The sequence below is a fragment of the Poecilia reticulata genome, linkage group LG17 (assembly GCF_000633615.1).
Source record: "Poecilia reticulata strain Guanapo linkage group LG17, Guppy_female_1.0+MT, whole genome shotgun sequence".
Taxonomy (NCBI): Eukaryota; Metazoa; Chordata; class Actinopteri; order Cyprinodontiformes; family Poeciliidae; genus Poecilia; species Poecilia reticulata.
The window spans coordinates 25,687,843-25,715,309 of record NC_024347.1 but is presented as its reverse complement, the minus strand read 5'-3'; the positions used below and the strand labels follow the sequence as shown (position 1 = coordinate 25,715,309).

The 27,467-nt window shown below is 38.5% G+C and overlaps 1 protein-coding gene, 1 long non-coding RNA gene and 1 pseudogene across 2 annotated transcripts in view; 2 read left to right on the top strand and 1 right to left on the bottom strand.

The window, feature by feature from the left end:
- LOC108167069 (chemokine XC receptor 1-like) overlaps positions 1 to 5,478 on the top strand; it is a 21,470-nt pseudogene extending 15,992 nt beyond the window's left edge.
- A 17,366-nt stretch (positions 5,479 to 22,844) lies between these two features.
- On the bottom strand, positions 22,845 to 24,490 carry neurod6b (neuronal differentiation 6b). The gene is made up of 2 exons (XM_008434508.2): positions 24,335 to 24,490; positions 22,845 to 23,941 (listed from the first exon to the last, which is right to left on the bottom strand). Exons 1-2 carry the CDS (start codon positions 24,345 to 24,347, stop codon positions 22,923 to 22,925), a joined length of 1,032 nt encoding a protein of 343 aa, XP_008432730.1. The 5' UTR covers positions 24,348 to 24,490; the 3' UTR covers positions 22,845 to 22,922.
- A 165-nt stretch (positions 24,491 to 24,655) lies between these two features.
- Positions 24,656 to 27,467, top strand: part of LOC108167057 (uncharacterized) — a 4,764-nt gene continuing 1,952 nt past the window's right edge. Inside the window, exons 1-2 of the long non-coding RNA XR_001777460.1 lie at positions 24,656 to 24,725; positions 26,825 to 27,009. This is a non-coding gene — a long non-coding RNA (uncharacterized LOC108167057). The remainder of the gene's footprint in view (positions 24,726 to 26,824; positions 27,010 to 27,467) is intronic.

The window sequence follows — 27,467 nt, the reverse complement described above, 5'->3', positions numbered from 1 at the left end:
TACTCTAGCTGTTCAAAGCCATGTTAAAGGCCAAGTACAAGAGGCTTGTTCTGCCTTAACTGCATTGATCTGCGAACGACTGAAAGCATCACTTCGAGGTTTTACTGTATTGGAAAAAGTTYATGCATTAGTTTTTCACATTATGCAGAGTTATTTTATTTAATGAGATCTAATGCAGCAGACCAAGTCACAAARGCGCATTTATAGAGTGAGAGATATAGATTTCAGAATTTTAGGACAGGAAAAAAAAACAAACAAAAAAAACACATTTATATTACTTTGTCCTGTCTCTGATGTCATTACATAACATCTCCAAATTAAATTTGAGTCCAAATGTGTATAATTTAATCTCAATATAATTCCAACTTCTTTTTAAGAAGGCCTCAGAGATTGATCAGTKAACAAACAGCATCATGAAGACCAAAGAACTCTGCACACCATCCTGAATACACTTGGTAAATATGGTGATGGCCAAATCATGCTGGAAATACATTTTTGCAACATAGACAGCTACAAACTGTGAAAAAGTTCAAGGGTTGTTAATACTTACATTTTAAAGGTACATTACATTTAAATACTTTCATAAAARGAACTGATTTAACTGGTTAAACTCCATAACATATCACATCTCAGATCAGAAAGAATGAGCCAAACTTGAAATGTACACAGAGATCCTGCTTACAGACAATTTCAAAGCATCCCACTTCTTTTGAGCCAGTGCATTCTCATCTCCGAGTTCATTTTCTCAGCAAATTATGATGTTGTTCACTTGTCTTTTTAGCCACAAGCAAAACAGCTGTTGTTGTTTTCTTATGTAGTCGGTGCTACTAGCCTCGCATGCCCTTAAAATTCCTGCCATTCCCTTGTTTTCTCCCAGGCAAGCCGCACATCGATATCTCCCCCTTTAATTTCAGTTATCTGTAACGATAATTACTCTGACCATATGTGAATTTAATTGATGCCTTTCCAATGTGTGAAATGTGTGTGCGTAACTCTGTTCATGTCGCAAATAAAGTCTTATTGCTTGTTAATCTGGACTGTCAGGAAAACGCATGCAAATCGATTAAGTGTGCCAGTTCTATCCTCTCCAGCAAGTGTTTTGTCCAATAAATATTGACAACTTAATCCTCACGAGGCAAATGCTGACATGTATGCCGTTTCATTAATGCAACTTATGCTGGTATTCTCATCCAAGTTTGTTATGGGAAATTTAATACAAAACAAAAAATGCAGAAGAAACACAAATTCATCACAAACACAAATGCTGAAAAACACTGAAAAAATAAAAAAAATTTGCCCGAACATGATCTTAATACCAAATCATATTTAAAAACTTTAAAAAAGAAACTTKATTTAAAGAAGCATTGTGATTKACCAATTTCCTCTACAACACTGCTCTCTTCCACTAGAGGGCATCTTATACTGGACTAAAGCAGTTCTTGCATTTTGATATCATAGTTCCGTCTTATTGCACAAACTCTTAACAAAGCTGACAAGAAGTTAYTGGTCCATACACATATATGTTCTCTGATGTGAATTTTATGAACACGWTTTTGGGCTCCTGGTGCGTTTTAGACACAAACCATGAAAAACAACTGCAACCTGTCTCTGATATATCTTAGGGTCATCCTCCCCTTTTTACCTGCTGTTGTCAGATAGGGAAAAAAAGCATAGTGATTAACTACCGTGGAGACTTAATTAAGAAATCAAACATCTGGATATTCAGACTGAGCTTTGCTGCATCAGTTAAAAAGTCGCCATTTGATGTATCAAACAGTGCGGCCTGATGTTTCGCTTAAATTTTTCCCCATCTGGCTTGTTTTCTCGCTAAACTTTRTCCAGAAATTCTCCTTTTTTTTAGGTCTGTACCATTCTTCCATCCATAAGTATTTAATTCCAGTTCATTGCTTTGCAAATTCTTAAAAACTTATTAATTTATGCAAAATAAGGTCTAAATCCTGAGGCTTAGAGTCTTAAAGTTTTACRAAATTACCTTACATTTTGTCAAGTWTTTAATCTGACAAATGAGCCTCATCTGAATATATATGTACTTGATAAATGTAATTTTGCAACGATAACTTGCTCAGCTTTCATGACACTACTGAGTTTTGATTGCATTGCATTGAAGCAATTATCAATTAAAATGACTGGGTAATATTGTGGTTTGTTAATYTATTGAATTATTAACAAATTGAATTATTAACTAAGCTCAGAAAATTACACTGACTGAAATGAATAAATGTAAGAAAGTAAATATTTACTGACCTCTACAATGTTCTCCATGTTTAAAATGAAGTCATTTCGGATCAGGTCAAGTATTTTTCTTCTCTGTTAAAAGAAAATACTTGATAAATACTTGATATACTAAGGATAAGAGATCATAAGGTGGTTTCCAGTTTTATTGACTAAACTATTTGCTTTGAATGTTAAAACTGTAAATTGAAAATCACTGGTGCACTTTATGTTCAGTCTGGTTCTGRATCAGAACCTGCACAGACTGATTGTTTTTCTTATTTTTGTGATTTGTGTCAACAWATTGATAACAGYTCTTTAAAATAGTGCAAACTTTAAAATGCAAGTCAACACTGACGATATCTCATGTTTCCTTCCACTGGCACACATTCAGTGTGTGTTGTTGCATCCAGCTCGTGTTAAACCTTCAGCGGTCAGGTGAAAATTGGCCTCCAGGACTGGTCTTCTGCCATTCCCAGCACACTCTCAGTGTTACTAACTGGGTGAATCACATGAGCCAGGAACTGCACCTGCGTTGCCCCAAATGTCCTCCAGATGGGAACGTGTCTGCTGATATTTTAAAGGATACGTATACAGTCATTTAGCAGAATGAAAAGTTCATATTGTTGTTTTGCAAAAGAAAAGTTCTCAGAGGGACAACATCAGACACAATGGCCACTATATGATGATTTCACGTCAGCCAATTAAATATCTCTATTCAGTCAAGAGAAAACGTTTGGGACGAGGGTCCAAATGTTCTGTTCAGACTTAGCCTAAACATTGACATTGGAAATTAGTCTCRGATAGCACGTTTAATCAATAATCACTTCCTTCAAATCATATTTATGCATCGTCAGACATCTTTATGTAGGCAGCCAGAGGCAACAGAAGACAACTAAGCAGCTGCTTGGTCCCACAAGAGACATTTGATTGTCAAATTCTCAAATGTATATTTTTGGAATAAATAATATATCGCTAACATTCATACGAATGGGTAATTTCTAAAAACAGATTTCTTCCTCAAACATTCTGCTTTGCCAGAATAAAATTTTTAATTCTAGAAGCTTGGAATTTCTCTATAAAAGTGAAAGTTTAAACATTTAACTCAGCTTAACCAAGCATAGTCAGTCGTGATTGAATTTCTTACCTTAAAGTTTGAAGCTATAATGCTGGTCATGAAAGACGGTGAGGTAAAGTGTGAATTTTCAACCAGATTTACGGGTTGGTTGGATGGAAGACTATGATGGTACTTCAATTTTATTTTGTCATTATAACTAAATTTTGCTCAAGATTTACTTATGYCTCACAATTGTGCTCAAGTTATTTGCGCCTTGTTTTGTATCAGGAATATCTAAGGCTAGAGGGCCARCCAGAGGTTCAGAGCRGTTTGTTGCATTTATACAGCATCTGTGCTGCATCACTAATTGTGTTGCTATTCATTCAAACCAAACAAACAAATGTATTATCAGAGCATGCAGACTAAATGTTAAAAAGCATGTTGTAAACTGCAGGTCTTTTAAGCTTTGAAAGAGATGACTGTCCAATTCAAATATCACTTCACGTCTGTTGATGACCTTTGATCTTCGTGCGAACCTAAATACCTAGATCGTGTCGTCTCAGCTCCACTGTGGGACAATAAAAGATACATCTATTCTATTTTACTATACGTAAAGCGAAATTGAATTAAGGGTCATACAAGGTCTGACAACAGTGCCTCAGTCTAGTCTTGAATGGGAAATCCAATCAGGGTTTTTGTTTTATTTAAAAATAAATAAATAAGCAAACAAAAAACAAATGTGATCAAAAAAAAAGTGACACCTACACAATCCTGGAACTGTGTAGGCCACACTAYCGACTTGACAGCTGGCGGCGCGCCATCCACACGATGATAAGCTGCAAGTGACATATGGAAAGCTGAGTGGAAGGATGAAGTATGGACTTCAAAGAAGTTTTGAGTGCAAATACTTCACAGTAGATTGACATATGTTTCTCTAGGCTCATTAATTTATTTGTTTAAATGACTGATCATGATATATCAAGGTTTGCAGTAACCTTAGGGGTAATTTTGTGGGTTTCTTTATCTGCAAGTCGCAGCAAACAAATTTAACTGAAGTAAACATTTGAACTTCTGTGTGTGCAATCAATGTATATATTTGTATGAGTTTACTCCTAAAGTTTCATCTATTTCAATTTAAATACTCTTGATGAAATGTTTAAATAAGCATATACTAAATTCTGTATCTCCGTCTACATTCCAACACATAGAGCCTAAAGTAACATACCTGTGACATACCTCTTTATTAAAATGGCTATTATACTGAAAAATAAAAACATTTTAATCTCGGATCTTGGATCTCAGCACCTGGACCCCTTCCCAACGAGCTCGTGTCCTGCAGACCCCACGTTTTGGCTTGTCCTTTCTTATCCTCGGGCTGCACCAGCTGCCGTCTACCTCCGACCTCACTCCAAGCTCCTAACAGGTTTTCCTCTGGTCGTCTTGTCACTCCCGTTCCTCGTTTGTGTCTGCTCTCCCCTTCTTCTTCGGCTCAACTTTCCGAAAAAGGTGAACAGGAGTGATTCTCAATAGCACCGTGCATGACTAATGGTGGAAACATGTTAAAATCATTGCAGAAATGTCCTTGGGAAGACAAATGAATTTTCAGCAGAATAATTAACTTAATTAACAAATTTGCATGCATATTCATCAGGGCCATTGAAGTCTTTCCAGCTCAGCTTGATGAACGTTGCTGTGTAATAACCAGCTCATTTACATTCTGCCATCCACTGCCATTTGTGTGGATTACTGAGAAAAGGCAAAGTGTGTGTATGTGTGTGTAGATGGTGTGAGAGCTGCGTCCTATGTGCATACACACTGCCTTCTTTCCTTTAACATGTCATACAAAAGCTTGATGAATTAATTTGACATATAGTTTTGTTGTATACACTCCTTTCCATTTGTCCCAGCTGCCCTTGCTTTTGCACACTGATGAATAAAGAGTTCACACACAGTCACATCCATACACACATACCTTGCAGGAATGCAACTGATCCAGGGCTGAATTTATGTGCGCTTGTGCGCCAAACCCATATCTCCTTGCATCCCAGTCCCCCACCCCCCATCTCTCTGGTGGGCAGTTCTTGGCACCGATCCTGAGTCGTAAACCCTCCTGGGCTGCCAGACTGCGAGCTGTTAAAAACCACGAGGCCCTCCGTACCCCCTCCCCGTCTCTGCAGGGCAATCTTTAAAGGCAGCAAGGTGTGACGGCACAGACTGGCAGCTTGGCAGCGATGCCCGAGGATACCAACGTTCCGTCAGCCGTGAACGGGCACCATCACATGGGCTCGCCTAACTAATATGCTCATCGTACATGTGCCTTTCTCATGCCTCATCTGGGCCGGCGAGAGACAAAGGAATTCATTAAAAAAAATTCACAGAGTTGTTTTGTGATTTTGTTGGGATGTAGTTAATTGGGAATTTCACACAAGCTAAGACAACTGAAGGAGAGAGCATCCAAATGAGTTTAGAAAAGTTAATTACACTCACTTGGCTGTGTGTACATAGACGCGCACACACACAAGTGTGTGCCCTTGGTCTGGCAGGGGAGGGAACAACAGGGAAATTTGGTCCAAAAAAAACTCACATTTATCCTTAATACCATRCCTCTCCTTTATTCAGGTGACATGAAGAAAACAAAACTAAAGTYATCTCTGTTGAAAACTGATTTGGATGAACAAGATACTACCACGAAGATGCACAAATATCCCAATATCTCCAAGTGAAGTGTAGAAAACTATTGAAAATAGGACATTTTGAAAYGAACAAATAACTTGCAGTCGTGTTAAGTCCACTGATGGCAGCAGATGGTTTGGCGATGAGGTGGACAGCAAGCGGAAAATTGGACATTTGAAATTCTTCTCCCAATAAGGTTCAAGTTGACACTTTCTTGTGCAAAASTGTTGTAACCCTTTATTGATGCTGTGGTTTTAATATAGAAGTAATTTTGTGTTTATTAGGTTCTAAGGTAAATATCCACCTTGTTTAYTGTAACAATGATAATGTGTGATATATAACAGTCTAATTTCAGATAGTTTTACATTGTTTTGTAAATGCATCTGTTTTCCTCAAATTAGGCAAAAACACTGTAAAGGRGGGATTTACAAACAGTTAATACAATTAATTATCATTTTGTAAATCAGTTATAAATCATGAGTAAACAACTGTAAAGTAGGTMAATTATATTTTCCATATATTGATTTGCCAATACATTGTAGCGACATAACGAGTTWATCACCACCTGATCATGTAACCGGTTTGATGAGTAATTTTAGTCATTTATGGGATGAAGCCTATTGTAAAGTGTCAATTGAAAAAGAAAAAAAAAAGCGAAAACATGTTGATTTCAGAGTCTTGAAAGCAACACTGCTCATTAAAAAATGGTAACAGTCGCAGTAACTGATCTGTTAAAACCCATACATGATAAATAAGTTGTTAAAATACTGGTACTTTTACCTGGTCTGTCACTCGCTAATTGATGCACTAAACGTTTTTATTACCGTTTTGTTAGGCTCTTATGACTTGCATTATAACTGGTTTTCAATGTRTTTAGGTATTTAAAGCGAATCTTATAATAGTGTTATAAGTTTTGCAAAATAAACTAAAAAACATTATTTAATATTAAAAGTAATTACAATCATAGCTGAAAGACAGTACACCAAGCACAAAAAATGTCCTTCATAAATTATTTAAATCTCATTTATTAAATAACCAGCATAGGCTTTATAAATCATCCATAAGTAGTTATAGGACAGCTGTTTTWTATATATATATATTCAGATTCATAATATTGTAAAAGACTTGGCACTTTTAAGTTTACTCTCCCCCCATGAGCATTATTACTGCTTAACAGACAAAAAAACGGACGGGTGTGAAAATTCAATTTTACAGTTATTTATACCGTAACCAGTGGAAAATTGACTCTCAGTGGAAGCTTTTCTTGAACTCATTTCCAGTATGTATTAGTTTTTAACATGTTCTTAATATTGCACAAACATTCATTGTGGTTTCATTGTTGTTTGATAAATAATTGAAAGTTGAAATCTGTGGTGATTTTGCTCAACAGAGATCTGACACACATCAGTTTGGAACTAAAAGACCAAATTAATTTAAGTTTCAACAGTCCTAATGGAAACATGCATTGTTTTATTTATTACCCCCTCTCACTAAGACTCAGCATAAAAATGACTAATACATAGTTAACAGACCAGCAATCAGTCAAGCTATGTAGACTCTATAAACCAACATTAAGGAAGTACGAATCAAACAGTGCACAGATTTACACACAATAACTGAGACCATAAACTAACAATTCAAAAAGGGGGAACAAAAAATTATTAAACATAGCAACTAAAAGTGTTGCTTTAAAATTCACTATTGCATTTCATCCCACACAAYGAGATGTAAAACACAGAAAGAAACTAACTTGTTCTGATTTGCTTTTGTCTTTTGTGAGCTCCGTTTTAATTGACTTTTGTTTTCTCCCTTGCCATGTAATAGTTCCACCAGCTTTAAAAAGCAACGCCAAGCGAAATGCTTTCACRGCTTTTACTGAATCAATATGTTCCTCTGTACAAAGCTTCTCAAATTGTAGTTATCACATCTGAAGAAAATAACAAAATCACCTGACATGTAAAAAAAACTTGTGATATTGAGCATACTTTGGCTCTGCGATGCTTTTCCCCTATGTTTCTTTTTTTTTCTCCTGCAGACATATGTGTGACACTTGAAGCTGTTATATTAGCTTGAAGTGTGAAAGAAAGCGGTTACAGTAATATCTTTCACTTGAGAGATGCGACAAGGAAATGGTTTTTCTGATAACTGGCAACTTCAGACCTTGTCCGATACAACACATCTTGTGTTCCAAGTCGATAAATTAACTTCTYCAGAAATATGTTAATGAAACATGTGCCGTAAAACTAGTTTATTGAGAGACTCACTGTCATGTAATTACACATTCTACTCATAAAGCACATTTACTGTGTTTTCTTGCCTGACCCTTTTTGCCATGAAGTGTCCATCGATGCAAAACGACCACAAAACACAAATGGACCATTAAACTGACCTGTATATAAAAATCAAACGACTGTCATCACACTGATGGGGGAGTTTACACAAAACGCAGKCCGTTTCCCTTCAGTGAGAGTGTGAAAAAACAAACATCAAATGCTTTGTTTCATGATCTTCTTTTCTGAACTTGCAGCTTTCACATGAGAAAATAGATCTATGAAAAGTCTGATCATAGAGCATGAAAAGCAGTGTTTTGCTTGAATGGAAAAATACTTCTGTCTGCAAACTGGCTTTGCTGGCTTGCTATTGATGTTGTTGCACTTTACTCAGTTAGCCTGATCTGCCATAAACACATCTATTTTACCAGAGACAAAACACCTGAATGATCCCTTCAGCAACTTGGATTCTTGTCTTTGCATCCAATATTCATATCAGCCAGGAAACTTGAGAAAATAAAGTCTTGTCACTCTTTCATAACCCTTTTGTGAGTTAGAAGGGTGCTGCATTTGAAGAAGCCACCATTTGATGGTGCAATTGATGGGAAAGTTCTGAAGAAAGTCCTGAAGCCTCAGAGGAATTTGATTACCTCCATCCATTATCTGCACAGTGAGCAATTGCGAGGCTCACCATCTGTCATCCGTTTCATTTGCATCGTCAACACCTGCCCTGCCTGTTTATGCCTTCACATTTTTTATAAGATGCCTTTCATGGYGGCGAAGAAATGTTGACTTTTCCTTCTAAATATATTAATTGCAAAAGTTCAAAGAACGTATTGGGAGACAAACAACTTGGTTTATGTTTAATAGAATTTGGATAGTCTTCTTTTGATTTCTGTTGATTAAAAGTTTAATTTACACTGCCCACAAGCAGACAGACAGATAGATGTAGCAATTTATCTCCTTCAGTAAACTCTGACCAGCTTTTCCTGCCTCTGCTGAAGAAAATCACCCACACAGTACGACACTGTTACCACCATGTTTCACTGGTGATGGAGCGGTCAGGTTGATGTGCGCGGTCTCATTTGATGAGACCAACATTTCCCAATGTTTGGTGTGTGTGGGCATCGTTTCTCCTTCACAACATAACTTAAGAATTTCATATTAAAGAAAAAAAATTACATATATGAATTAGATAGATAGATAGATAGATAGATAGATAGATAGATAGATAGATAGATAGATAGATAGATAGATAGATAGATAGATAGATAGATAGATAGATAGNATAGATAGATAGATAGATAGATAGATAGATAGATAGATAGATAGATAGATAGATAGATAGATAGATAGATAGATAGATAGATAGATAGATAGATATTTTTCCCTYCTATTTATTAGTYGTAYATTGTGCTGCACTCACTCCTTCCTCTCTCCCTTCCTCCCAGCCTCCTCAGTCCTCCCCCATCCATCCTCCCCATCTCCCATATCCCCAGGTGGTGCCGACGGCTGCGGGGCCCATTAGCGACAGAATTCCTGCCTCCAGCAGGCCATGCGTGTCCCGAGTGACACATTTTTGGACCGGCACCAAAAATCCAACCCTCCGCAGACAGCTCACTTCTCCACGCAGTCACCACAGTCTGTGTTTGTGTGCGTGTGTGTGCGTGAATGCATGTGTGTAAAAAAGAGAGAAAGGCCTTGCTAGCACAGCATGAGTCCCACAGGAAATGCTTGAAAGGCAGTATGGGACAGATTGGTGAAGGGACAGAATGGTCTAGAATACTAAAAAGAAAAACTGCAAGATATTCCACAGCAGTGAGAACATATATCCATGCCATCACTCTCCTGCCAGGTTGGGACATTTGTTATAGTCATAACCTCCACAATGCCCCCATCCCACCCTCACCCCCACCATTGTGCATCGGCATGCCTTCCCACACAAACTGCGTAGATGTAGTCTCTTTCACTACAAAGATTTAATTGGAGTTTGCTGATCCACATTGTTGTTTGGCAATGCTCTTTGCCAGCTSATGCGTGTGTACCAAGTTTTACTTTGCAAACACCTCCTGTTCAGCGAAGAGAGTGACTTTAAAACTCGAGTTTTATTAATACAGTGTTACTGCAGTGATAACCTCATCTGGGATGATGTACATGTGAAAAARTTGAGGCTTGATCAAGATTCTTAATCATTGGGAGGAGTGATTATGGAACAATATTTTATGAGTTAAGAGAAAGAAGTAATCCCTTTTTAGGAGAGATATTATGAATGGTTTCTTTCTTCATACTAATAGATAGTTAATTATGTACTTAATGACTCCTCACAAAGCAGTATATAATTAGTCTGGATGAGCCAAGAAAGTTCCTACTTGTTCCTACATGTTTAATGCTGGTGATTTCTCATTTTCAAATTAAGACTGTGGATGATGGTGGTTTAAGACTGCYCACATTATATATCGATCTATCTATAGATCTGTCTATCACTGTGATATGCAGGTTCTCAGTTCATTTTTTTTTATGACAGGYTCCCCTTAAACAAACTTGAGCACATTGCTTRTARTTGCTTTTTCAGAACGGACAGGGAAGCTGGTCAAAAGTTAATAGGAAARAAAAATGAAGGTAAATACAGATCCACCCTGTTACAGACAGCTAAATGCTGAACATGTTTACCTTCCATAAGATATAAACACCACCAAAAGATAGACAGAGTGACAGTGGTTTAACCAAAGCATACGTTAGAATGACTCAAAGTTCAGAGCTCAATCCATTTTWAAAATGTAGGTAAGTCTTGAAAATTGAGGTTCACGGATTCTCTTAATCTGATCTGAATGAACTTTTGCTATTATGAAAAGAGGAGTAGACATAAATGTTAGTTTTTGTGTCTAAATCAGGGCTGTGCATCTCTCTGTGCAACTTATTTTAGGGTTTGCACAGTGTGATAATGTGWCAAGACAAATCAACTAAACTATACTATCTTGCTTAATATGCCTGATTATTAAAAGRTCATCCTTGCACAAACTGGTATTGTCTATTAGTGTTAGCACACTTACAAAACCTGACTCACAATGAACAAAATAACTGAGGTTTAGAGCAAAGCTGTAAAATCTTTCAGGCTGCAGATGTAATTAACAGTMAAACAGTRACTCATCAGTGGATAGAAAAATGCATTTTYTATTTCATGGACAATAAATCATCAAGTTAGGTTAGAATGTTTAATAAAATATTTGTCTATAATTGATAAAGTTTGGAAAGACGCTTTAAACTAGCACCAGTATCACTTCTGAACGTTAACTGTAATGACAGTGACATAGCTCAGCTGTGTTAAAAATGCTCCTTCTTCTGAGACATGGAGAAACTGATAACAAAAAAACATGAAGGAGGTATTAAAAGTCATGTTCTCTGTAAATCTACAAGGTTGTTTATCATTAAAGAAGGTGATGGCATGTGTAACCATTTTAGCACAGGTTTTTCTAAAAGACAGGAACAAAGTTGCTCACCACTTTTGGAGCTTCTGGTAGAAGACAAGTCCAAACCTGAGGTGATAGGAGGACCTCTGCATTCACAGAATGCWGTTTTCTCAAATGTGCGATAAAGTAAACTATGCTACTGTACTTTATTCTTAGGCAGTGTGTGTATTATTATCACTGGCACCATCWCTAGTTATTTTTTGTGAGATGCACCTTACACTGGCTCCATCTCCTTGGTGATGATAATCGTTGTCTCCTTTCTATCAAAATGTATATTGCATGTTACGGCTTTATCTCAAGTTATAATGTTATTCCCACATAAAAAACGTTAAAACGTGTTGCTTTGATTCTTTCATGCATGTTTAAAAAAAATAATCCTTGAGTGTCTCCTGCCAGCCACTCAGGAGTGCCTAAACGGGCAGTCCTGGTCCTGGAGGGCCGGTGTCCTGCAGCTCTTAGATGTCTCCCTGGTCCAGCACACCGGGATCCAACAGCAAAATCACCTCCTAACTGTAGTCAGCTTCTCCATAGTCCTGCTAATGACCTCATTATTTGACCCGGGTGTCTTGAAGTAGAGACACATCTAAAAGTTGCAGGAGACCGGCCCTCGAGGCCTGGAGTTGCCCACTCCTGGCCTAAACCCTTTCTCATAAAGCGCTGCCCTTTACCTCAAACCTCTACCTTAGAACTGCAGTCACCAGCCAAGCTTCCGCCTCACAGAGTTTCTCTCCCCTGTGCTTTCCCCACTTGRYCCCACCAGACTAGCGGCAGCAGCAATTAGCAAACACCTAATGGAAGTTCTGATCTCCTGAGATTATACACAGCAAATTCAAAAGTGTTAAATGTTTTGGTGTTAGCATCTTTGGTGGAGTGTAGAGAGGAACTGTCTCTTATCAACAGAAACAGAAACTGGATAAGAAATGATGGATCTGAATATCAGGTYGGTCTGTTATGTACTGTAATATCTGGCAATCTACCTGTTAAAAGAAAATGTACTCTATCATATTACATGAACTGCATTGCATTGATACAGGCTTTACTTTTTCCACCTTGTACTTTGAACAATTTCATGCATATGGTATTGAAGAAAAATGTAGTAAGCATAGCTGATATGTCAGACCTTTTAATAAGCAATATGTGAATGAAAGTGACATGTGAAACATGCACATTATTCCACGTTGTAATATGTTTTGTAATTATGGTGCACATTTTGAAATAAACGCATTTGAGAAAATCATTGCCTCTTTATTAAATGTTTATTTTCCAAAGAATTTTTAAAAGTTCAAAATAATAAAGTACCTATTTAATATTAATTACAAATAACTCTTAATAAGTTAAAGAAGTACTCTGAGAGTTAATATTAAGATCTAACACTGAATTAGTGTTAGTAAGTGTTAAATTATTAACTCCAGAAGATTTGATATTTGACACTTTATAAGAGTTAAGGTACTAACTCTCCAAAAAGAGTTAAATTAACACTTTCTGGTGTGGACCCATATAGACACTTCAAAAGTGTTGAAATCAAATCTGACAGAGTTAATCTGGGCCTCCTGGATTTGCTGTGTACAAGCCATTTCTCAGTTGAGTGTTGGAAAGAGCAAGAGCTTCTTAAAGAGACAGACCCCCAATTTCAAGGCRCCAAATTGCTAAGACAAATATCTTTTCAGTTATATCTGATAACATAACTTAAGGTAACATAGCTAATTGATTGTGCTATAAAAAGGACACATCCCATTAAGCAATAAAATAGTATCCTTTACTGTTGTTTTATTCTGTTTTTCTGTGCCTCCATAAAAAAGCAGTGACGCCACCCTGACTCCCCTGGTAAATTTGGTTTAACCGCTACCACTACCATGCATGTCTGTTGGTACCCACCTTGAATTTTCCTGATRAACCTCTTGCTATTGTCACCTAAATATKTGGCTCATTTGAAACTGAAAGCGTGAATTTTGGGTCTCTCTGTTGGTCAGCACCCTCTAACTCCATGTAGGCATTAATCTGGTTTCTCAGTAGAGTCTCAGAAGTTGCCAGGTCATAGCAGTTTTGACCCTTGTTGGGTTCTTAGTAGTTGTTAAACATCCTCACCAGTTTCCTTTTACCTTTGAGTTTGTTTGGGGTTTTTTTTCTTCTAAAAATATACAGAGGCAAAATCTATGAAAGCAATAAAACGGACAAAAGTAATGTAAATATTGCTATTATAATGTTAAAAGACAAAATAAATCTGTGGTATTTTCAATCACAAAGTCAAATTGGATTGTTTTCCACTCTTGACGGTATCCGTTATACCCTGAGAAAAACAAGCCGTTTATAAGAAATCACTTTTACTATGAGTTGTGTGTATTCAAGGTAAAGTGTTGTCTATCTCTTTGAGAATTTCTCCAMGTTATCTATGTACCTTGCATCACACTGCAGTCATTACCAGATGCTCACATTCACAGTCAAGGGAATCAAAAAGCACTTTATCCAACAGCACCCGTCTCTTTGCCCTGAAATAGGGTGTTGCTGGGGTGTCAGAGGATCACACCCCTGTATGTTTCCCACCTGCTCCAAAACCCACCCTATATGCCGTCGTATTGTAGCAATGCTCCCAACCACCCCCCGCCACCCCCACACACACACACACACACATTACAGAAGCCTGCATACACCAAGTCAAAGTGCCCCCAGACAAAGAGCACAAAGCACAAAGGTGATGTAGTGACAGATGCTCCCATCACATACTTAGCATATCTCCACCTCCAGAATAGCAAAACTGCAAGAGTCAGTCTCCCTCTTTCACCCCTGGAAATCATCAGCGCTACTTTCTCATAACTTACACCCACTCTGCTCCCCGACGGAAGATTCGCAGTAATTTTTTATTTTTTATTTTTGACCCAATATTTATCCAATTTGACCAAATGGTATAATTAATTTTTTGCCATTTTCCTCTCCTTCCTCCTCTCCTTCAGGCCAATATATTTCCTACATACTGAGCACCCCCCCCCCCCCCCCCCCCCCCCCCCCTCCTGGCCTAACCTTTAAGCGCCAAGTTCACAGATAGAGAGAAAGTACTTCCTGTGAGAGAACGGGCCGGCTGCCAAGGAGACTGATCCACCAATCTGACACGTTAATGAGATCCTGGCCCGTAGTACGGGAGTGTCAGGCCTCCTCCGCTGCATCGCCATCCCTGCCATGACCCACAACGCTCACACACGCACATCCTCACTCGTAGCCTTTTTATAATTTTTTCACACATGCAGCCACACGCACAGAAATATGGGGCCCTCCCACCGCCCCCCGTGCCACCCCCAGCACACGCGCACTCTCTTCAAGAGGGGGTTCAGCTCCTTAAATCTGTCTAATTAAAACACCAAATCCCACTACTCCCCCCTCACCCACCCACCAACCCAATCCTCACTTCTCACTCCTCACCCCTCTTCATCGTCTCCAAACACACACACAAACTCGCACCCAGCCCTCCTCTATCCCCACTGCTGCCACCCCCGATTCCACTGGAGAAATGATTATTAGGAATTTAATGGGGGAGCGTTTCCCATCCCAGACCATCTGGGGCTTGGGAATGGAACAAAATTTTGAGGATGCTCGTGCGGTGGGGGGGACATTATTTTCATTTTTCTTCACTTGTGCTCTGATTTTCAGACATTGCAGGGAATCCATCCTGACTATAATAAATCCAATAAATGTGCATAAAGATGGATTTGTGTTTTGTTCATCGGTGTTATGAGATGTGTCTAATCGCTACCATTTTGCAGCATAACTGGAGAAAATGCAGTTGCTACGGTGCTTGTGAAGAAATATTTATAGATTTTCTTAATKTTTTGCTCTTCCCACCCCACATTTAGATATTTTAGATCAAATATTTTTGCATTTGAAATATAATACTTTAAAAATTGCTGCGCAAMCTTATCCCTAAATTAAAATAAAATCCCTGTGATTTCATCTTTCTGTCGGTCAGAGTTCAATCCACACTCGCGTTCAATCCACACTTGCGTCTAATTACTCTAAAACCTGTGCCATCAAGAACTCAAGTAAGTAAAATGTTGCTGACAACACAAGGCTGGCTAAAAGAGCTTTCTTCAGATCAGGAACACAGCTTCCTGATCTGAAGAAAATCAAGAACAGTTGGGAATCAAATCATTCTGAAAAGACAGAAGCCATTTCTAAGGGGTTGAGACTCTACTAGGCTACACTGAATGCCATCATCCATAAGTGGAGAAAACATGAAACTTAGCCTACCCATGAGTGGCTGCCAACCAAAATTAACATCAATGACTAATCAAGGGCATGACACAAAAAACCCAGAACAACATATAAATTACTRCTGGTGCCACTTGCCTCAGGGCAGATTTTATGRTTGGACGATAACAAAACAGACTTGGTAAAACCGGCRTTCAACTTCCACAGTGACAACCGCTACCTAGAGTCTTCCCACATCTGCCAAAAAACMTCTTCATGATCCTCAAGGATCCTCGAGACATTTGGGAAAAGACTGAGAGAACTGACGTGATAAAAGTGGAMCTTTTTCAAAGGTGTGCATGCTGTTACACCTGGGACAAAACTAACMGCRTTTCTCAGAACAACAAACCAACAACCAAACATGGTGGTGGTARTATGAAGGTCTGGGACTGCTTTGCTTCTGCTATAGATGATAAAAACCTTAATTGTGCCGTCAAGCAKAAAATCCTGAACGAGAATGTTTGGCCCTCAGTGCATAACCTGAACATCATGCTCAAGCGTTATGCAGCAGGACAATGACCAAAGGCATACTTCTTAATTCCTTAAAAAGAAACAATTGAAAATTGTGCCATGACCTGTTTAAGGTCTGTGTTTCTGAGGTTTTCCAGTGTGGAGTCTTATAACAATTCTTTAAAGAAATGTGGACCAAAATTCCTCCACAGTGATTTATAAGATGATTACTCCAAACCATAAACAGCAAAKGATGATGCAAAGGGCGGTACATGCCATTATTTGATTCAGGGCAAAATTAGTGTTTCACATAGAGTCAGATTAGTTTGTATATTTTTCCCTTATTAACTCAAAACATCATTTGAAAACATGTCTTGTTTTTGTTTACAGTTTTTACAGMGTTCTTATATAACACTGTATGTTTTTGTCTTTCCTTACAATTTAAAGCTCATATCTCCCATTTGTATTCCTAACTCTTACACGGAGCATGAACATATGGTCCCCTTTTCTCCCTCTTTTTTTCCTCTCTGTTGCACCGAGTCTAATGAGCTGGATGAATGTAGGGTTGCATGTTTAAGTTTGACCCAGTGCTAAACTCCAGTTTGCCACCCTCTGAACCTTGTGGGCGTAAAGCACCTTTGTTTTCCCCTCCTCTCTGTGCTCCCTCAGGACTCTATGTGAATACCTAAAATGAATCTGCCTCAATCTTGACAAGAATACATGAACAAACCAAGAGATGCAAAGCAAGCATTTTCCACTGTTTTCTGAAATTGAACCGACATTTYCTTAAGCCGTCAATCTTTAYTGACGAGGCACATTGCTCACCCAAAGTGACAACAGTTCTGTACAAATCCATAAAATAAAATATAGCCAAAAAGACACAAACACCTAAAATAAAACAGATATACGAAAAGAAAGAACAGCTAAAAAGAGGCCGAAAATACTGCAAGCTTAAAAAAAAAATGCAAAAGACAAGAAGTCAAAAAGATGGGTCTTTAACTGGAATTTAAAATCATTCAGACATAGGATTTGAGAGCAACAACAGGATATACGCTGTTTCCTCTGCTCAAGTCAAGACAAGTCCCAAACAGCTAGCAGCAATAGCGGTTTTGACCTCAAAATTATTATGGGAAGGTGGTAGTAAAAAAAACTTTATTAGATAAGAAAATGCCTGACTGRTTAAGCAATTGATTCAATGTTTATAGCACAGGATTGGCATGAAATATAGAAAGCTTATTTTGTGCAGTTTATTCAACTAGTTGAAAAGAGATTTTCATTTATTAGTCAAACTTTCTCAAATGAAAGAAAAAAATATGTTCTACATTTATTTTGGTGCCTAAAGTCTAGTTCACACTGAAGGATTTCATGCCGATTTTTTAATATCTTATAACGTCCCTTTTATTGGGATGACCCCTGATTGTGACAGCTAGGTAGCCAATCAGAAAGCGTGGTAACGTAAGCACAGAAGGGAATCCAAAACGAAAAACGAAGAAGCCCACATTGACATATCATATCCAGTGTGAATGTTTATTCAGGATTTTGTGTTGGAGGAGAACTGAAATTGTTACAGTAATTGATGTACCCGGTAACTTTGCTGCTATCCATCATTAAGTTGGCATAAGTTGGTCACTAGAAATGTATTCGTTCAGCCAGGGCTTGCCATTGATACTATCCAAATGCATGTTAATATTTTATAACATTAAGACATAAAAAACTTAAAATGAACACAAAGTAACATTTGAAGGTTAAAGACGAAACAAAAACAGAACAACTCACCTCCAAATCATAGTGCAGCCATAGCTGCTCGCACTGTCTCCAATCCTTTATCCAACGCCTTTTCTTTTTGTTCCTTCTTTTCCCGCTTAAAATAAGTCCACAAACTATGGCTATCATAGACCGCTATCGCTCGCCTGCCATGTTTCTTTACTCTAAATTCACGCTTGGTATCGCGGGATTCTGCGGGATTTCCTGTCTGCAATCTGAATGTTTGTGAATGACATCGGTTCGTGTGTGCTGTGTTACTCCAACTGCCATTTGGTTGGACACCAAACAGGGCAAGATCCAACTTGTTAAACTTTGATTTTTTTGTTTGTTTGTTTTAATCGTCACCTTTGTGGTCTCTAAGGTTTTGAAAATCATTGGACAATTTTAAAATCTTACCCTGTGAAATAGGATTATTTTTACAATTCAGACTGTCCTAATGTCACATGATTTAAAAAAAACGATTCTCTTACAGAATGTGAGGCAGATCTTTAGTTACTTGCTGGGCTCCTTTCCTGTGAAACCAGATCCCAGATTTTGWCAGTGAACCAAACGCTGTTTAACTTTTACGACTTTGCATTAACTTTTCCTTTTTAATGCAAAACTTGGAGTTACAGGGACCTGGGTTATACTGAGCTATTCTATAGTCATAGTGGGATAGATTGCTGAAATGACCAATTTCATCACTTTGCTACTTTCTTTTACTCTCTAATTGTGCATTATCTGCAGCTATTACTGCCATTAACTTTGTGTTAGCTCTGTTTTTCTTTTCTTAAAAGTTACACCGGATCTTTGTCGTTTGGGAGGGAAAATGCTGGATGGGATGTTACCAATAACTTCATGTTCTTTTTGTTTCTGTTTAATCCTGTTTTAGTCTTAGATAAAGCAGTTGAATGATGTATTCTGACTGATTTTATTTTCTCTGCTTTTTTATGGCGTAGCTTTTACTCCTTGGCTCATAGCTTATCAGATTACCTAATTCAAACTGACAATTTACCTTTGATCTTTTTTGTTTGTTTGTTTGTTTGTTTGTTTGTTTGTTTGTTTTTGTATGGTACCTGGAGACATTTGCTGTGAATCTGTGCTAAATAAATATATTGAACTGAATTGGATCAGGCTGATCTTAACATTTTAATACATTTTTCAAACAAAAAGCCTAGGAAAGTTACTAATTAACAGATAAATAAAATTTTCCAAATTTGAATTTCCTCAGTCTCTGACCTTRTCGGACCTTTTTACTTKCTGAAAGGATTAAGCAGGATTCCAGAAGTACAATATTAGGTTGTTTGTGTTTATAAAGTGTCTCTTCACCCTCTCTGATTTTCATACATCACAGACAAAAGTGTGATCCCAGGTGTTAAAGCAACAAAATTAACTGGCAGGGTTAGAWATTATCTCGGATATTATTTTGTCTATTTAACTGTATTAAATACTGGAAACTGAAGAGGAATTTCCGTTTTGGTATTGATCTTTTTAACGTTTCACCTTGTTATAACATCCAACCTGAGTGCATAATTGTGAAGGGGAAGAATAAACAATGTCTCAGTCACAGTACGTGGCTTGGATTGGGTATATCGGCRCAAAAAGCATCTCATGACCTTGAAGCCTCACCAAGGATTCTGAATTCCATTTAAGTCTGGACTTTGACTGGGCTGTTCCATATTTAAATGAATATGGTAACAAATAAACCGTTCAAAAGAAGCTCTGACATAATTTTGGGTTGTTGTCCTGCTCGAAGATGAACTTACACCTCAAGCTCAACAGGTTTCCCAATAACATTGCTCATTATTTGGATCCTGCCATCACCAACAGGTTTTCCTGTCACTGATTAAGAAAGTCGTCCTCGTATTGGGAATGATGTGTTCAAAGGGATATCCAGTGTTAGTTTTCCTCCTAATACAGCATTTAATATTTTCCTTTTGACTGGAGTGTCTTGAGATGTTCTCTGAATAATACTTCCCTTGCCCAACCTGTCAATTTAGAGTGGCTGTCTTTGTAGATTTACGATAAAAGCTGAAAATATTGTTTTATAATCTGGCCTTAAATTTCTCTGCAGCTTTCTCTCTGACCTTTTCCCTGGGTTTCTTGGTCTTCGTTACGCTGTTTGTTCACTAGAACAAAGAGCAGGTGTATTTTCTCTAAGATTAAACTGCACACAGGCTATATTTACTAGTTAGGTGTCTTATAAAGACAATTGGTTGCACTGGATTTTTTTAGGAGTACTGAACAAAAGGAGGGCTGAATAAAAATGCACGATATACAATTGTTAAACTTTCATTTAAAACAAAAACATTTTGTATCCTTAACTTCACAGTATGCATTACTTGTGTTGGTTTATTTCATAAAACCCATTAAAAATGTGGGTTTGTGGCTGAATTCTCWCAAACTCTAAAAAGRTTAAGGGTTATACACAATTTAACAAAGTGGTATAAGTAGTGCGTTTGCTGTTAGTTAAAAGAATGCTGAACAAAATTGCATTATATTACGAAGGAAGTTCAGGGGCCTGAAAGTTATGAGTATTCGCCATCTTCCGTGASAGAACAATGTTTGCGATGCAACATTAAACAAAGTGATCATCAACGGCACTTTTTGTTAGATTATTTATCCCTTAACRATCCCGCGAAACCACTGAAAACGGCCTTACTGAAGCACTCCGAAACGTTTGGAAAATCACCCAGAAAGAGCAACATGCGGGGTGGCTCCAAACACGAAAAGAGCAGGAACAAACAGCAGACAGGAAAGACTGTTGATCGTTTCTGTTCTCGAATAGATCGCTTGTCTTTTACAGCAGTAATGTTGTTGCCTCCGGGGATTATCAAACCCACTTGGTTCCAAACTGGGAGGATCAACCAACCGCCATGAGCCGCAGCCTGGATGACATCCAACACCTCCTGGGCGCTTCTGACACAAATCAGCCATCTGATCAGCTGGAAGTCAGTCAAATTAGCGACAAATAAAAACGAAAAAAAAGAGAGGGAAATAAACTATCCTAAAAAGAACAATGAACGCCAACTTATAATTACGCAAAGTGACTATGAGTTGCAGGAATTCGAGCGTTTTAGCGTTAGGATGTAAAAAAAAAAAAAAAAAAAATCAAGAGTGCAAATCCTCTTACGGGCCTGCGCGGCCACATTTTGAGTGGTATTAATACATATTAAATAAAAGTAATGGTTTTATCTTAATTTATTTTCCAGCTACTATTGTTATTTTTTTTTCCTCTTTTTCCCTAATTGCCATCTGCTGTCGATCATTGCCACAGAAAGCTGAGAATCTGGGCCACAACATAAAGCCTCCCACATCCTCTTCTTTAATTTATTCCTTTATTTTTAATTTATTTATTTTTATTGCGACAAAACACATCACAAAACATTAACACATTACTTCACGAATAATTCGATCCATAACGGGTTTCCAGAAGTGCGCGTCAGTGTGAAGAGTTTGTGCGTGCGTGAGTGCGTGCGTGCGTGTGTGTGTGCGTGTGTGTGTAGGTGTGTGTGTGTGTGTGTGTGCGTTTCAGGAAATCAATTAGATTCATCATCCAAGCATTCGGTATCCGATTACAAAAATCAACAGGATTTATGAGCACGGTCACCAACATTGTGCAGAAATATACGAAGTGCATCACAGTCGCTCCACGGGAAAGAAAAGTTCACATCAAGCAACCAAAAACTTCCCCTTTGTGGTTTTTACTAATGGCCACTGCCTTTACCATTTTCTCCCCCATTTTAAGGCATTTTACATTTTATTCCAGCTGAGCACAAATGTGATCCCCCCCACCCGTCAGGTGCAGTGAAATTTTACAACAATGCAACATAAACGAACTTGAAATTCACATAAAACTTTACATTGTGGTTTTACATTATTTTTAATATATATTATTCACAATCAAACAAAACGGACTTAAAATAAAAAAATAAAAATAATAATAATAATAAACTGTTAATAAATACTGGGAAAAAATTACATTCAGTTCGGTACCGTAAAAATTATCCGACATATGGGAAAGAATTTAAATGTGACATTTTCCGCCTTTGCTTTTACCTCCTCGYCCTTCAGTTGACCTATTTTAAGTCCTAAATTATGTGGTGTGTTTGTAAGAATRCATTTGATTTTTAATAAGCACTGATTGCATTTGGCAAGATTGCATAGCTCAATTGAAGTTTCGTTGAWAACACAGATTCTCTTCGCTCTAAACATGTCCGAGTGAACTTCCCTGATGAACTGAAATCAATTTAGCTCTTTTATCCCCCCTTTCATTTAAATCTTTCTTATATATAACAAACTATGTTGGGTATAATCAGCTATATCCAAAAAGTGTATGATTACCAACATTTGCTGTACTTCCATGAAGAAAAAAAAACAAAACACTACACTGAAACTGTGAGGGGAAAAAAAAGCGAGAAATAAATAAATAAATAAATAAATAAATAAATAAATAAATAAATAAATAAATAAATAAAAAGTACACAAGTTCGTGTTTCGTCTTAAATTTGACTTGTTTGGAAGCAAGCATGTAGCACCAATTTATTAAAACTTTTTTTTTTCTCTCTCTCTCTCTCTTTTAAAAATCCGGGATCTAAAGTATTTAAGATAATAGTCATTCAACATAAATTAAAATAACATCCAAACTGCTGCTTTTACAGTTAAGAAGTAACTTTAAACCCCAAAATGTGCATCAACATCTGAGTTCTTTTTCTCTCTCTCTCTCTCTCTTCTTTTTACTTTTGTGCAGAGAAATTTGCATCTGAAAGTTTGCACTTTGTCCCATGTGATGAATTAATTGTGGTAAGAGCCATTGACTTCCCCCTGCGTTTGGAAGGACTGACTGCGGACGTGCAGGTCGTAGGGGAAACGGGCCTCTGGGGAGACTCGGTACATTGAGTTAGGTGCCAGGGCCGAGCGCCCTGGCGCGCCACAGTAGCGCACACCATAGTGGCTGCTTTTCCCATAATCTTGCGGGTCGTCGTGTTTTAGGGAAAAAATTCCATTGAAGTTCATCGGGGGGCTCAGCTGGCCGTCAAAATGCGGGCTCCCACTGTCCGGGGACGGGTTCTCGAAGTAAGTTTCGTAGGCGCTGCTGTAGCTGTAGTGTCGGAAAGGTTTAGAGCCGGTGTCCAGCGCGCCGCCGCTGTGGCCCGGGGGCGAGTTCATGTCCGAGCCGGTGTACGAGTACATAGCTTCGTAAGGCGACCTGCCAGAAAACATCACCTCTCCATTGTGATCCGTGAGAAAATTTCTGGCATTCAGCTGCAAACAGCCCGCCACCAAGTTGGTGGTAGGCTGAGATAATCCTTTGCACAAAGTTTGCACAAAAGCGAGGAGGTCCGGTCTCTTCCCCGCGCTCAGGGTCTCTGATAGGGCCCAGATGTAATTTTTTGCCAGTCTTAGCGTCTCGATCTTGGACAGTTTCTGAGTTTTCGAGTAGCACGGCACAACTTTGCGCAGACTCTCCAGCGCGGCGTTCAAGCCGTGCATCCGGCTGCGCTCCCGGGCGTTGGCTTCCTGGCGCCGGAGTTTGGCCCTGTCCACCTGCTCCTTGCCGGGCCTCTTTTTCCGCGGCCCCCGTTTCTTCTGTAGCTCGTTCTCGTCCTGGTCGTCCTCTSTTTCGTCTTCMTCCCTGTCGGAAAGGTCGTCCTCTGCATCCCTCATCATCTCCGGGTCGGATCTGGCTGTGGGACGCTGTTGTCGCTCCTGCTGTTGCAGGCTGTCAGGCAGGCTTTCGCGGGGATAGTTGGCACCAAAGCGCGGCTCACACATCATATGAGGTTCCTCGAATGGCAGCGTCAACATGTCTCCTGCAGGAAAAGGAAAAAAAGAAAAAGGAGACGTAAATTGTAAGAGCAAAATTCAGCGCTGACGTCTTTTGAAGGTTGTCAGTTAATTACCCTGTGAATGAGTCCTCCCAGGAGGAAGAGGAACAAATTGGCAAGCGAGGCCGATGTGACTGATGTCTTTTCAAAGACACTCAATTCACAATGATCTGAAAAAATGTTTTGGCCCTTTAACTGCATATTTTTTGGACAGTTTTACAAAATCCAGCCCCGTTTTTTTTTTTTTTTTTTTTTTTTCCCCATTTTCTTCAAATTCAGCTGAAAAATAATGAATTAACTACTTGCATTAAAAGAAATATAAATAAAACACACAGAGACACACGCGCGCGCTCACACACACAAAAAAATCATACCCACCTCTGGTCAGCATGTACTTGTCCTCATGGTCCCAATTATCGCCTCTGAATCTCCGCTGCAGCGTCTTCTTCTCCTTTTTTTTTTTTTTGCAAAACTGCACAATTAAACCAGCCAGAGCTCAAACCCTCCTTTCTCCTCCTCGCTGCGATCCGCTCTCCCCCTTCCTTTCCTCTCTCTTTGAGGAATGACACTCATGCCAACACCGGGTACCCATGCCATCTGCCGCTGACGTCTTGTGGCAGCCGAGACCACGTGTTYAGCGTCCCGTGGGACCCTCCACTCCGCACCGATCATCTGGCAGCTCCGGTAAAAAGGCACCGGGAGGCCCACGTTTACCGTCAAAAACGCAGACCGGAGAGGGATAACGACTAATACCTGCTTCTCACCCGCTGTAAGAAAGACGAACTTGATTTATGTATTTATTTATTTTATCTATGAAAAAAGATGAAATGCGCAAGGATTTACAAGCATTCTAACAAGTAGACAGATACATGTTTAATAGAAATGTTTAGTTTCAGAAGTCTTCTGCTGATTGGTGAAATGAAAAAAGCATGATAGATAGATAGATAGATAGATAGATAGATAGATAGATAGATAGATAGATAGATAGATAGATAGATAGATAGATAGATAGATAGATAGATAGATNTAGATAGATAGATAGATAGACAGACAGACAGACAGACAGACAGACAGACAGACAGACAGACAGACAGACAGACAGACAGACAGACTAAAATAATCATATAGATGCTTCTCAATTTAAATAATCAATCAGCTGTAATTAACCACATTTTTGGTTTAGTTTCATTAGCCACAACCAGGACCTGTCTAACAACATGAAGTAGGATAAACGATCTGAAGAAGCTTTACACCATTCACATAAGAAATCCAGTTCTTGGCATCTGCCACTCTGAAAACTGCAGCAAAGTTATKTCTAAGACTGACTTCAGCAATCTAGCAAGAGAKCCATTTTACACAATTGACAAAATATGGAASAGGTTTGATTGGCTGYGCATCCAAAATTACTGCAACGATTTATCCAAGAGGTCACAAAAGAAGCCAGAATATCATCTAAAGCCTTGCAGACCTAAATGTACGTCTGTCTGTGTCAATGTTCACCATTTAACAATAAGAAAGAGACAAATAGATGCAAAAAATTGCATGCAAAGGAGAGATTCCTGCCAGAAAAGTCAGCTGACCAGAAAGAACACCAAAATCTTGTTTGGATTTATCAAGAGACATTGTGATAGGACAATTCTATGTGCACTGGCTATACAAAAGTGGGACTATTTGGAAGGTGAGTGTCATTCTGGATCTGTCTGGAAGAGAGAACCTGTAATGCATGACCTGCAACATATTGTAGGTCATGCATCGGCATGACCTGCAGTATGGCTGAATTAAAACAATCCTTCAAGGAAGAGAGAGCGAAAACATTATATGAAACATTTTTAGTATGCAGAGCTTGATGATCTCGACTGGAATTTTTTAATGAATGTAAAAATGAATGAATTAGTCTAAAATGTAGCTTTTCGACTACAATCGTTCAAGTTGGGTTTGATTTGAAACAAACGATGTAGAAAAGTATCTAGTGCCTACAGAAAAGCATGCATGTATGATGCCAAAGGGATCATTCTCTTCCATGTGTGACAGATAGTTTGGCAGAGAATATGGCAACATAAAYTCTTTGAAATATCAGAACTTTATGAATTTAACATTTTTTGACTCTATCAATCAAACAGTAAACATTCATTTACCATAAACAGTTGCTGATCTGAAGATTTCATTCTTAGTTTTTCAACAAGAAGCTATGGAAATTTTCTTTACCATCTTCCCCACTCTGCATGGTGAGAAGATGGAGAGAGAGAGAGAGAGAGAGAGATAGAGAGAGATAGAGAGAGAGAGAGAGAGAGAGAGAGACATCTTCCTTCAATTTAGTGGACAGCTATTAAAGAAATGGGCATCAGTGTCACGTTAAAATCCAAACACTTGCTCATTTTTCCTCCTTTTATCTGTTTTAACTTCCATCAACTTGCATGACAGAATGCTAATTTGATGCCTAATATCCCACACTCTGATAAATAAAGTTCAAATAAAGATATGATCAGCTTCGATCACATCGCCTGTCAGTGCTCAGGGCATTATGTCTGTTGTATCTTCAATTGTAGGTGATGGAAAGAAGAAACCGCCAAGATTTTTTTTCTATGAAAAAAAGAACGGTAGAGTGGGTTTAAAATGGTCTTTGACAGTATGCACACAATAAATCTAGAAAAAAAAGTAGTCAAAACTGAGTTCTATAAATTAGTCTATTTATTCAACCTACATATTCCATGTTACACACGAAAAAATGTGAAACAGACATTCTTTAGTAGAAATCGAAGAAGTTTCCCAGCAAAACTACTTTAGTTGAACTTGCCCCTAAGATTTGTCTAAAAAATGTCTCATAAGCAACTTTTTTGTCTTAATTTTATTTATTTTTATTTTTTTCAGCTTTATGCACAAGTGATTAAGAAAATTCAGCGGATACTTTACAAGCACAGGATGGTGTGAACATAACAGTGGAGCGTGCACGGTGTTGGTTCCTTACCATTATAGCCATTAAGCACACCCAGTGGAAAAAGACACAATGGCACGCTGCCAAATCCTCGCTGGGGCACAGCTGGCACTCGATATGGGTATATGCACTCCTCAGTTATGTGGAACACTCACATACACAATTGCATGCGGAAATGTGTGCCTGCGAATGACCTTGCTGCAAGGAGAATCAATTAAAGCAACTTATCAGTCTCTCTTGTATTGGTTATCGCAGGGCATCGATCACAAGTATGAGTCAGGCTGCAGAAAGGTGGCTGGCGTGAGCTCAGGGCACCTTCAACAGTGACAATTAGGGCATGCAGAGAACATGGGGAATGTTGCAACGTTTCACCTTATGCATGCATGCAGACAGTTCTATCTTAATTGCACATGTGGTTCTATTAATTATTATTATTATTTTTTTTAATTAAAAGCCAAAGCAAAACGGCCAAAAAGTGTCCCTTCATTTCTGCCACTCTCCCCCCTCCTGAAATGTTTCAGCTGGTCTGCTGGTCGTTCTGGTCCACTACACACACACACACACACACACACACACACA